Source organism: Bombus impatiens, unplaced genomic scaffold, assembly GCF_000188095.3.
Source record: "Bombus impatiens unplaced genomic scaffold, BIMP_2.2 scf_0665, whole genome shotgun sequence".
In the NCBI taxonomy this organism is placed as follows: Eukaryota; Metazoa; Arthropoda; class Insecta; order Hymenoptera; family Apidae; genus Bombus; species Bombus impatiens.
The window spans coordinates 629,588-642,117 of NT_177084.1; the positions used below are offsets into that span (position 1 = coordinate 629,588).

A 12,530-nucleotide genomic window follows, 5' to 3' on the forward strand; every position below is an offset into this window, starting at 1 on the left:
GAAAGAAATGTATTCTGTTTAGTAATAATTTATCGAAAGTAATTTTTTCGAAGAAGAGATATAATTGGCTCTGGAAGGGTTAAATTATGAGAAATTTTCATTGCCTTGAAGATGTGATAGTTAACGTTACGTGTCCTTATATGTATTATTAATTATAACATGATAAGGTGCTAAAGACACTAGCTTTCACCAGATGATTTTACAAATATCGTTACGTCGATCTCGATGGAAAGTCGACATCGCTTCGACCATTCTGGGAACCGAACGAAGTCGAAGTTTTTTCGACGTCGAAGGTTTCCCCCCTAGAAGTCTTTTTTCTCTATACTTTCTCGATTCTTTCTCAAACTTCAACTCTGTAATTCATTCTAGCGATCGAGATATACTCGTGTGAAATTTCGTTGCATAACCCATTCGAAACCATGGTGACGCACCACTTACATCACACGAAAGAAACTCGTGTTATCGTTGTCAGTCGGCAGTCGGAGAAATAAATCATCTAAAAGAAATATTGCAAAGAATATTATGCAAAATTAATTGTTCAAATGATCAAAATAGGTAATTTTAATTTTTCACAGAAACTTTCTAAATTTACAACGGTACATTTTTAGGCTCTTGGGTAACTTTTTCTAAAATTTATATAGAAGCTTATTTCGTATTCTTTTATTGCTTTGATACGAGTTTCCCATTTTAATTATTATCGGTTGTTTTAGTATTTAGAAATATTTCTGACAAAGAAGCGACTAATAAATAAGGATTAATAAATAAAATAATTAAGAAACATTAATATCAAGAAATGAAAGAATCTTCTGAATAAATCACATTTTCCAATACAAAAAAAAAGAAAATAAGTAATGCAACATCACGACCCTTGAAACCTCGTAATAATACCTAATAATATGTTTTTTCAATTAGAAATCGGTCTCGAATGGGTTAAAATACAAATTTTCCGTACCCTTAAAAAGAATTTGTACGACGTTTCCTCTTTTCTACAGAAAAATTCTTATTGCATCGTTGTAACATTTAATTTTCTGACGACGTTCCATAATCAACGAGCGTCCTTTGTCAAACAAGAAAGAAAGGAGGAAGCACGTAAATGGAGGATAGGTGGTTCCCATTCGCTCACCCCCATTGTTGCCTCAACTTCGTTCCAATCTCACCGCGACATTTACTGCTCTTTAGAGCGCGTTTCCACGGGAACGGCTTCTGATAGAATAATTCTTGTTCCTCGAAGGAAGCGCCCAAACAAGATCGTATTCAACGACGTTAGCCGTTCGATCAATTCTTCAACGTATTTTCTTCCGGCTTCTTTATATCGCCTCGCTATTTTTACAAGGCAAAGATACGAAAATGTGCACTTGTTGATGGCAGCTACGCTTCAGCACAATTTCAGATTTCTCGAAATTTCAAAGTAGAATGTCATTCTATGCACTTCATTGACGATTGTTTCACAGCTTTCCCGTTATCTAGGTTGATTAGGAAATTCTATTGCCTTTGTTCTATGAATGGAAAGAGATCAATTATTTTAACTGGAATTTGCGTTAATTAATCTTTAATATAAAATTCGTATTAATGTTAGTTATATATTATTGATTGATTTTTAATAGAATAATCATTGTTATTTATGAGATCTTCTGTCGTCTTGTGATTGCACGTTGAATCTTTAATTTTTATTTTATTAAAATTCTACGACTTCCGTTGCAAACATTTTCTACGTGAAATTGCCAGCAGCAGTCAATTTCCATAGTTCATGTTTCGACAATTAAAATATGTAAATGTGTATTATGTAGCTGCAATTTATGAAAATTCCCAAATAAAGTTAAAACCTAGCGATAGAATTTTCCAATCAGCCTAACAAGTAATCGAACGATCTATTGGATCAACAAGAATTCTCTATCCTCCTCTAAAGACACGTGTCTATCTTGATCGCTAAAAACAATCTTCACCAAAATTGTCTCCGAACCTCTACCAAGAAAAAAAAAGAAACTCAACCTTCTTCAATCTCAGACGAATCCCAATTACTCCTCCAAAAATCCTCAAAATCGATCCTGCGATCGCCTCGTGCAAAGTGTGTGCTCTCGCTATGGTCCGTCCTTGAGACAAAAATTAACCACAAACATCCACCAGCCTAATCTTACTTCTGCCAATTATTCTAATCTCTTTTCTTTCACTCTGTTATTATCTCTCTCTCTCTACTTTTGTCTATCTCTGAAATCACTATTTCCGCTCATTATCCAACGAAGCCAATGCCGATTTACTGAAACGCTCTGCGTGCTCCAGGTCGGAGCATCATCACGAAGAAGGGCGATGGCTCTCAGGTGAAGGAATCGACCGACAGCAGCACAACGATCGAGGACGATGACGTGAAAGGTAGGACCACCCAGAAATCCTCTGTCACTTCTAGAAAAAAAAAAAAAGAAAATCTTCTCTTCTAGCCTCCCCCTCTTTTTCGTGTGTTTTGTCCCCGGTTCACAACACCCCCTCCCCGAAATTATAGGGAGACGATCCTCGTTCTAGAAGATCGTTCAGATACATGCACCCAATTTGATATCTGATTTTATGCCACCCACGAGTGTCACGAATCTTTCTAGGAACCTGGCCGCACCGAAAAGGTGCCTCCCGCGGTGTCAACTTCTCTCTTTCTGTGTTCGTGTCTTTGGTACGTTTCGTACCCTCGTGTACGCTTGGAATTCTGCGTGGCTGATCGAAGAGATCAGAATAAAATTTTCACTGTAATGTCTGTTATCTTTATTAACGAGTTGAGAGTTCGGGATGGCTTTATGAAGGCTGTCATCGATCTTTGGTGCTGACCAAGAGGTATTATAGTTGTTATCTTGAGAGTGATAGTGAAATTTTGGGGCACAACATTTTATATTATGTTTACTAGTAAATATTGTTTTGGTAATTAAGGAATATTGGGATCGATATATTGATAATATATATTGATTGCGGTGAATCTTCAAAGGATGGATTTAACATATCGTAAATTCATTCTTCCGTGTTTATGGAAAGAGAAATACTCTGTAAATTGATACTTTGAGATCGATGGGATATTTTTAGAATCATTCCTTCGTGTTTCACATTTTCAATTCTACAAAATACTATGATTAATTTTCTAGGCATTACAGCGAGAATTTTCCTAGAAATATTTAACGCCACCCTTGCAATTAGAGTAAAAACCATAGAACAAAATATGATTAATATCAACTGTTCGAGGCAATCAGTATTGGAAAAGAGAAACACTAAAATTCGAAATAAATAGATTTAACATCCTCAAAAAATTTTCTTGAAATTTCACTAAAATTCGCAACTATAATTACTTTTTTTCAAAATTCTCTCGTGCACGAATTCATGGCAGTTGCAGCGTCCAAAAGAATCGATGCAGCCAGTAGCACGGTTCGATAGATTCGAGATCCGTTTGAACTCGAACTTGCTATCGGAAATTGGTGATGTCGCGAGAGGCCAGGATCGAGTAACGCTATTCGTCGACTCTAATGTAACCTGGAGTTTTCGAGCCTGGCCCCAAAGTTACCTTCGATGATCGAACGACGATCGGTTTCGATCAGCTCGGCACGATTCAGCGCGCGTATTCCGCGCGTACACGCGGCGCGGGCTGCTCACAGCCTTTTGGACTCGTTAATTGTTCGAGCCCTGAACCGGGACAGTTAATTCTCCCAGCGAGATTCCGCTAATGGATCGAATCTGAATTTACCGCTCTACTCGCGCCTGAAGCGCGGCTATAACTGGATTTCTCACTGCCACCGCCAGATCCAAAACGGAGTGGCCTTCCCCAGTGGAGTCGGTCGAAGATAATTGCACCTGAATTTACATTTTGCTTTTCGATCGTCGAAACGCCTATCGTGGCGGTCGAGAATCCAGTTTTTAGACTATTTCCGATGTTTGTTTTTTTGCGTGTCATGGGACAATAGTGGAAAGGATAGCGAGTGGATATACAGGGTTACCGTTAGATTGTGGATGTTTATGAATTTATGGATATTATAATTCTCTATTTTTTTTCTTTTTTTTTTAGAGAGAATTCTTCGATAGAATCGATCAACAAGACCAACAGTTTTGGTGTAACGAAGTTTTTTGCAAACGATAGTCGTGTTTCAGAAAGAAAATTATTTATACATATTAGCCTTCTTGCTGTTCTTATTTTTATCAGCGTCATCAAAGTGGAACCAGTAGAGCGTAAAGATAATATAGGTAGTATGCAAGAAAGATACGAAAATAGTATATATGTACAAAATGTCGAAAATAACGCATTTCTATTAATTCTCGTTCATTCTTGCACATTTATACTTGTTTGTAACTCATAACTGCACAAACATCCACAGTCTATACGTTACAAATAAAATAGATAGTTCAAACGTTTTGCTTAAAAAAAAATTGTTGAAGATATATACCTAGGTTGTATTAGTACGTAAGCTAATTCAAGATATATTTCAATTTCTTCGACAATTTTCTTTCTACCTGCAAAGTGTTGGAACCATCCATTCCTTTCTTAACGACCCTGTATTCTGCGAATTGATTAAATCCTTAATATCCACCCTTAGATAATTTGGAAACCGACGATAATTTTTCGGTCGGTTACGTCTCCCCGGTTATTTATATGACAGTTCTCTTTTTTATTTAATTGAAGTGGAGTAAATATAGTTCGTGTATCGGTATAATGGTTTTTTTCTGGAAATTCGATAAAAAAAATCTCTTCGTGGTCCCTTTGCAACATAACGAAATCACGAGCAGGCACTTGCGCGCGCATATCGGCCTATTATTAGAGAGATAGTACTCCTGCTCACGTGCAAATCGATCGTTGGACAATAGCTCGAGTAGTTAAGTATCCCCCTCGTTGCTTTACTCCGTCCCTCCCCCCTTTTCAACCTTTTGCCCTCTCCAGCTACGATCCACCTTATATTTGCGTACACTTGTGGCCCGATTACCGATAGACATACATGTGTATATACATGTACATATTGGTAAACCTGTCGCGGAGGTTCGTCGATTGCGCGACAGCCTTTACTTTGTAGACTACCATTTATAATGGTTCATTTTCCTACCCATCAAAACTTTCTTTTTCCTTTGCAATAAATTCTTCGTATACTGTTATATACTATTTTTCAACCGGATACAATGGATTTGGAATATATTTGAGCGAAATTTATTTCGTTTAATCAATTCTTAAAGGTATTTCGAGAAATTTGTTCAAGGATACAGATCTTCCTGAGTCTCTTTGCGTAATTGAACCAACATTGTTAACGAAATTTTACAAGCTACAAATTTGATAATGAAATTATACGGATAATTTCACTTTGCTATTCGACGCGAAAATTGTTAAATAGTAAAAAGCTTTTTAGGCAATAGAATTGCTATAATTATTTATCGTTAGTATATTCAGTAACGTTGTTAGTTAATTAATCTCATTGTGCAAAAGGATCCGGATTAAATTCATGTTTATATAAAGCTCGTGTTATAAGCGGCAATCGAACGAACCTCCATAGCGCAGCCATGAGGAGCGTGTTTACTGTCGAAAGGTAGAGAGCTTTACTCGTCGTTGCCCACCGAATTTGCAGTGAAGCTGTACTATATCTTTCTCACGAAACTATCTCTCTCTTCGCTTCTTTGTAGACGCATAACACACTTGTGTATCGCTACTTTTGATCCGCTTTACCGCGGATTTCCTCTTTTCTTGTATTATAGTCTGTTCGTCTATCGTATCTTTCTACTACCGAAGATCGTTCCCTGCAAATTTTTAGGGGATTTGGTATAGTCGTTTTCGCTGTACGTTGCGATAAAGATCATTTTTACTCACTTGGGAATTTCAATTCTTTCTTGATTTCACTCTATTCATTCATTTCGCCACAATTCTGTTATTAATGGCTCTACTATCTCTTGATTTCACTATTTTGTAATGACAATTATTTATTTAGTTTACAATTAGTCAATACTCTATTGTTTATCAGTTCTACTAACATTCACCAATCTCATTACTATTCTATGGTGACAACCATTCATTTCCATTATTCTACAACTGGAGAATTCAAGTCCACGATTTTACATTAACTTTTAAGATATCCAACTGTACACCTAAATTTACTAAATATAATACAATATTTATCAGCGACATCGCTATATACACTAATATTCTCTTTTTATAATAGCCAAAGAAACTCTGGAAAATGAAGTATTAAAATTTTTCTAACATTCCAAGATTCGAACCGGTTATCATTCTAGTAAAAATCAAACGCTCTATCTATTCTACCATAAGACTTTCAAAGTCTCTTGTACTTCTTTCAACTATTTCTGTCGCTGAAGTTCATTACCATGTAAATTACACTTACTAACACGCCCAGAGATCAAACACACCCTCTTTATCGCAACGCGATCGCGTCCGACTATATCCATTTGCCTCGTTCAACCCACGTGAACGTATACGTATAACCTGATACTTAGTAAATCTTTGACTGTATGTGTAATAACTACTTCTCGTCGCCTGTCAACGGCTCTGTCTACTTACCACTACTCAGCAGAGACGTATACTACTCGCCTACTGAGGTAACACTCGAAACCGTGTACAGTTTGTATTTCTGCCGACCTAAATTCTAGCCATCGAGTTTTCGTTATCGTACACCATCGAAACCCGCCCTAATGAGCTGTCGCTGAACCGTTCCTGATTAACTCTCTATTCTAACCATCTATTCTTTCACGACTTCTCGTTGATCATGATCGATTACACACTCGGACACGATCATACTGATCATAGTAGTCTCATTTATGCATAAGAAACAGAAGCAAAAGTAATAGAAGTTATTGAGAAATTTTTCGATTTGACGATAGATATTCCTGAATGCTTCCAAAAGATTTTTTGGGAGAATCGAGACATTTCCATTATCGTAAAAGAGTAATTGTAGAATAATCTTTTTAGTTATTTGATATTCGATGGGTATTTTCATATTCGGTGTTATCTTTTTGCTTGAACTGTTAATTTAATTATTATGAAAATTATTATTAATTTAATTAGCATCCTTCGATTCCATAATATTAAAAAATTGTTCCTTTGCTTGGATACTTGTAATAGTAGATTAATAATATTTCATAATGTAAAAGTTTATTTTAATATCACTTTGCAATTTAGAGATATTTAGAAAAAATTTAATCAACGCTCCTTGATTCGATTTCAATTTAGTTGAAATGCATAATTTGAAAAAATTCTGTTAAAAAGTAATTTGATTATATCTTTTATAATTTTAGGGGAATTGAAATTTTTTGAAAGTATGTGGAATAATATCAATCGTCTTTATAAGGTTAAATGTTTTATTCCACGTGTTTCTGAAAGTTGTTCCCTTCGGTCAGCTTTAAACTGCTCTTTTCTTTGCGGTATATTTGGAGGAACTGGAAGCCTTCGTTTTTCGCATACATTGCCAGAGCAGAATCATTCAAGACCTTTTTACAGGATTGTACTTTCGCGAGTGCAATTCGTAATTCTCTCTTTAAAAACATCTCTCTGGTTCTTTGCTTTCTCTTCAACAGAATTTTTCATAGATATTTCTTCCATGTAGATTTTCTTACGAAAAGTCTTCTTTACATAGAGCTATATCAAATTGCATTATTCCCGCATTCAAATGAAATTAAACAATTTCCCGCCTAACGATAATTATACGCAATAGCAAATTCGAATAATTTAAAACCTAAAAATTTTCTTTTCGCACCATACTCGCATTCAGATGCGATTAGAAAAATTAACGTAAAGTGACGAACATGCGAAATTATAAGGTTAAAAAATCTGGAATCTAAAAATTTGTGCACCGCACCATTCTTGTTTTGAAATAAGGCAAAAAATTGTCGCATGGCAATCATGCAGAATTCGATGAATGGAAAATTCTTATCGAACAAGCAGAGAACGCGAGAGTACAATCCTGGTGATCCTCGGCGTGCATGCAACCAAGTTTCTTCCCCTATTCCGTATACACCGAAAACACTGGCAGTCAATGGGTTTCATTCGCTTTCAAGATTCAGACACTTTATCACGGAGTGAATTGATTCTCGAGCCAGACACAAGTACACTCGAGCACAAAACGGCAATACTACGGAGCACTAAAACCGTCGACCTCTTGTTTACGATTCCTTCGATGCAAATCAGAATCCGCGGCAAGCTCTAATCTTACTTGGTTGGAATTATATATTTTGTATCGAGAATGATAATAATATTCTTCGAAAAATTCTGAATCGTGAATTTGTTCACTTTTTTATCGATAGTTTAATGGAAATTTGTAAATCGACAAGATTGATAATAGTTAATGAAATAGGTAGATAATTTTTAGGAGAGTAAATTTAGAAACACAAATAGATAATCTTTAGTTAACACCCGATGTAAGTCTGTCCCTTGACACTGTTCAATTTTAATCGCCATATACATACAGCAAGCGACTCGCTTTCGATATGTCACACATAGATATAACACTTTTACTCGTAGTATCTTGTCGAGGTTTCCAGAAGCAGCTTTGCAATTTTTAGAAATAATATTGGGAACAGAAATTGCTTGTGGAAACATCGAGTATCGAATCATTTCATAAGTCTTCGATCATCTACTGATTTAATAAATACTAATTTCGATAGTACTTTGGATAAAAGGAAATAATATTCATAGATCGATTCGTAATTTATAGGAAAGATCTTTGGATTTTTATTTCATAGAAATATCAATTTATATTCAGTACAAATACTATTTATTTTATTTTATTTTTCGATCTGATCCGAAGAAACTATCCATATACATTCATCCTCGATTCATTTAAAACTAAACGATCAATATACATATATTTTCCAGATTTCAATAAAAAGTGACATCTACAAATTGGTTTAGACAAAACTGCGTTCTTAATTAGAATAAAAGCAGCAATTTGCAAGAACACGACTTATGAAACGATCTAGTATCACAATCACAAGATCAAACAACCACACATGTTACGTTCTTCCGTCTCAACACTATACGTAATACATAGAGCAGCTACGCGAGGAACGATCGAGAAAATCGCTCTTTTCTGTCCGATCATACACGATGCTCACAAATCCATAACACGTACGTACAACCATAAGGTGCGTAAAACAATTGTATACGATGTGAGACCAGAACAATATCGCACAAATGTCGTCGACAGGATTCAATTATGCGGGTTGTTTCATGAGACGTGTTTCAGGTGGTGAATAGGGGATACAAAAAAGATAAAAGAATTTTATGAAAAGAATAATATTATCGTATATTCCATTTGATCCTTCTCTAATTACAATATATATATATATATTTTTTTTTTAATTTCATGTATAAGTAGGACAGTACGAATATACTTTACATTGTGCTAAAATCCTTGAAACAACCATTTTCAATTTTGACAAAAAGATATGCCTTTAATTCTTCTAGATCTTTTCATAGTGCTTCTAACGATAGACACACACGTATATATATATATATCGAGAGTAAGAGAATTAAATTTAAAAATGACTGAAATTCTAAAACAAGATTATAATAAAACAGCTCCTTTTATTTAAACCTTCTCAATCTCATTCCCTATTCAGCGCTAAAATATGTCTCGTATATTAAAACACCCTGCATAAGGTTTCGTTTTTTAATCTCGAGTAAACAACAATTTGCAATTTTACGATTCCTCTATCGACGTTTAATCGTCGAGCACTTTTTCAAAGAGGGGCGCGAAATGTTTGTCTCTCCGTTTTTAAAACGTCATGGCTACGAATATTTTCGTGTTTCAAAGCCATCTTCGACGATCCACACGCTTACCTGAACGCGAATGTTTACGAATGTCAAGTGGAACATCCAGCGTTTACCGTATTTCCAGTAGCGCGAATTTAAATTGGTCAGATCGCGCAGTTCAAGTAGTATCAGACGGTATTGCGTCAGACAGAAGTATCGTTATTGGAAATATACAGAGTTCGGTCAGTATTTGACACGTTTACTGTTCGGTCAGCTATATATGGATCAGAGTACTTCGTATTTGTCCTTTCATCGAAACGTTTTTTTTTTTAATACGGAAATTTAGGCCCTTAAATCGACACTGTTATTTATATGTAAGATATTTATCGTTTATTTGTTTGTTTATTGCTGTTGTTTGTTATGTATTGATTCTATGAGCGAAACTACGAGTTAATAATTTCGGAGACTTTCTTCTCGGACAACAAACGTGTTAATGATTGAAAATTCACGTGATTTGTACAATACATTACAGGTCAAAGGTTTGGATTCATTTCCTTATAGTTGTATTTATATCGAATCTCTTGCTAATTTAATAATCGTTTCTGTGGTAAATGATCGACTAAATAATTTTCTATGAATCTTGACTCATTTTGAGTTTAAACAATTTTTTAAATCTTCGTGTCTTAAATTTTGATTCCAAACTTTCGATCAACAGTGTTAGCCATTGAAAGTCAATTTCAAGGCAAAGTTCCAATGACAATCATTAGACTGCGGATGTTTATGCATCTATACTTAAAATTGAAAAAATATAAAGAATTCTAAAGTTTACAAAATACCGTCAACTTGAAAATACATGTAAAATATCGAAGGAAAATACTGATACAAACAGACATAAAAGATATTTAAAGTAAAGTGTAATTACGTTGAGAGAAATACGAATTTGCATAAACAATCCGCACTTCGGTACTCGGAAAATCCGTCAAATCGTTTTTCAGGAAAATTTACAAAAATTTATCCTATAATCGTGCAGCCACCACCGTCTGCGATCGCCGTTCTTCTCTTTTTATCGACGCTCGCAATTTTGACGATTCCAGCTAATCTTTCCTCAAAACGACTTCTAAATTAGAATTTTTTCAACGCGATTAGCTTCTCAATTTTCGTGTCCTCTTCCAAATGCTTAACATTTCTTTTTTCTTCGCTCTCGGCTGGAATGGAAATTCGCGAGAGCGGAGTTTATTAAAAGTCTCGATAGCGACCACCGCCGTTTCTCGTTTCTCGTTTCATGGCTTACGCTATCCACTGGTGTGCAATTAGCATGGCACAATGAGAAAGTCGGACTCGGATAATGGAGTGGTGAAATTACTCGCGAATGTTAGCTGGAAACCGTTAACCCTGGATACGTATTCGAAATTCGGCGGCTCACGTATTCGCCTGTAATTCGATCGAGACGTTAGATTTTCCTATCGATTCTCCAGGTTAACGTAAATTCTCGATAATAGAATTCGGTGATTTTAACGACCGACCAGGGAAAATTGGAAATTGGAAAGGAAAAATTTGGTCAAGGGATCGAAATTTCATTAAACGAATAAATTATCGATTGTTTGACGAGGATATCGGCTCTCGCGCCGCTTTCGCTTCCTCTTCGTTTTCTCTAGCATTCATCAAGCTTTCTCTCTTTTACGTTTTCTTTCAGATTTTCGAAATTTTCTTTCTTTCATTTGGGTTAAGGGAAATTGTGATATTCATAATTTGTTTAGTAGAGGCTTCTCTACGTGGCTGACGATTGAATTGGAAATGCTCCATTCTTCGTTCTTCATTACTTTTTTTTTATATAATTCTCTTTGTTTCTTTTTTAAAGACATATCCCTTTTGGAAGCGAAAATAATTGTGTAATATTTGCGCGCTATAATTTAGAATTATTCATAGAGGAAACCATTGCTTTTGTCCGATTATACAAAATTGATAATAAAATGAAAAAAATTTTGTAGATTTTGTAAAAACCACTATTTGTATGGAAATTCAAGAGGAGAGCAATTCCAGTTCGTGTCGAGTCAACCATCTACAGTCTCTCGAGAACCATATTCTCGCGCGGCGCATCTTCACTTTCGCTAGACCACCACGACGTTTTCCACTAGCGAGCGAATCAGTAGCGATTAGCCATCTAGAAAGTTAGATTAGTTTGTGCCACGTTAGCGAAGCATCGTCCACTTTAGAGAGCGACAAGCATACGAGAGATCGTCGTCATCGTAGAGAACGCAACGATCTCGCACACAACGATTTCATCACTTTACTTGAACGTAAGTCGAGACGGAAATAGAAAAATCCGATCAACGAAAACAATCGTATCTACTACGGTAACGTTAATCGTTTCATTTTCTTTATTTTTTAATTCTTTTCTTCTTTTCCTATAAAAAAAAAAAAATAAGAAATATTTATTTCTATGTCTTTCATCTACACGCACACTTTGAAAATTCACATCTGTTGGTACCTCGCTGTGCACACCACCTGGAATTATATTATTTTCATATCGGATCTCGTAGAAAACGATCCATTTCTTCTTCTAACGCTCGTTCACTGTGTCTTATCCACTTCTTTCTTTTCGTTTCTCACTTCTGTCTGTGCATCGAAATCCTGTCTGGTCACACAAACGTGAATTTTTATTGTTCATAGCAACCTTAGGATTTTCACGTAAAACAGTCTCTCACCGTCACCAAAAAAAAAAAAAAAAAAAAAAAAAAAAAAAAAAAAAAAAAAAAAAAAAAAAAAAAAAAAAAAAAAAAAAAAAAAAAAAAAAAAAAAAAAACACAAAACAAAAAAAAAAAAAACAACA

General features: G+C 35.2%; 1 protein-coding gene across 36 annotated transcripts in view; it reads left to right on the forward strand.

Moving 5' to 3' along the window:
* The window catches only part of LOC100745387 (calcium/calmodulin-dependent protein kinase type II alpha chain), a 146,834-nt gene that overhangs the window by 108,849 nt on the left and 25,455 nt on the right, over nucleotides 1-12,530 (forward strand). For 24 of the 36 annotated variants that reach the window (XM_012389824.2, XM_024370098.2, XM_024370099.2 and 21 more), the window contains exon 11: nucleotides 2,278-2,367. The exons of the other annotated variants lie outside the window; for them this stretch is intronic. In XM_012389824.2, the coding sequence (XP_012245247.1) occupies nucleotides 2,278-2,367 (90 nt within the window). The remainder of the gene's footprint in view (nucleotides 1-2,277; nucleotides 2,368-12,530) is intronic. 36 annotated transcript variants of the gene reach the window in all.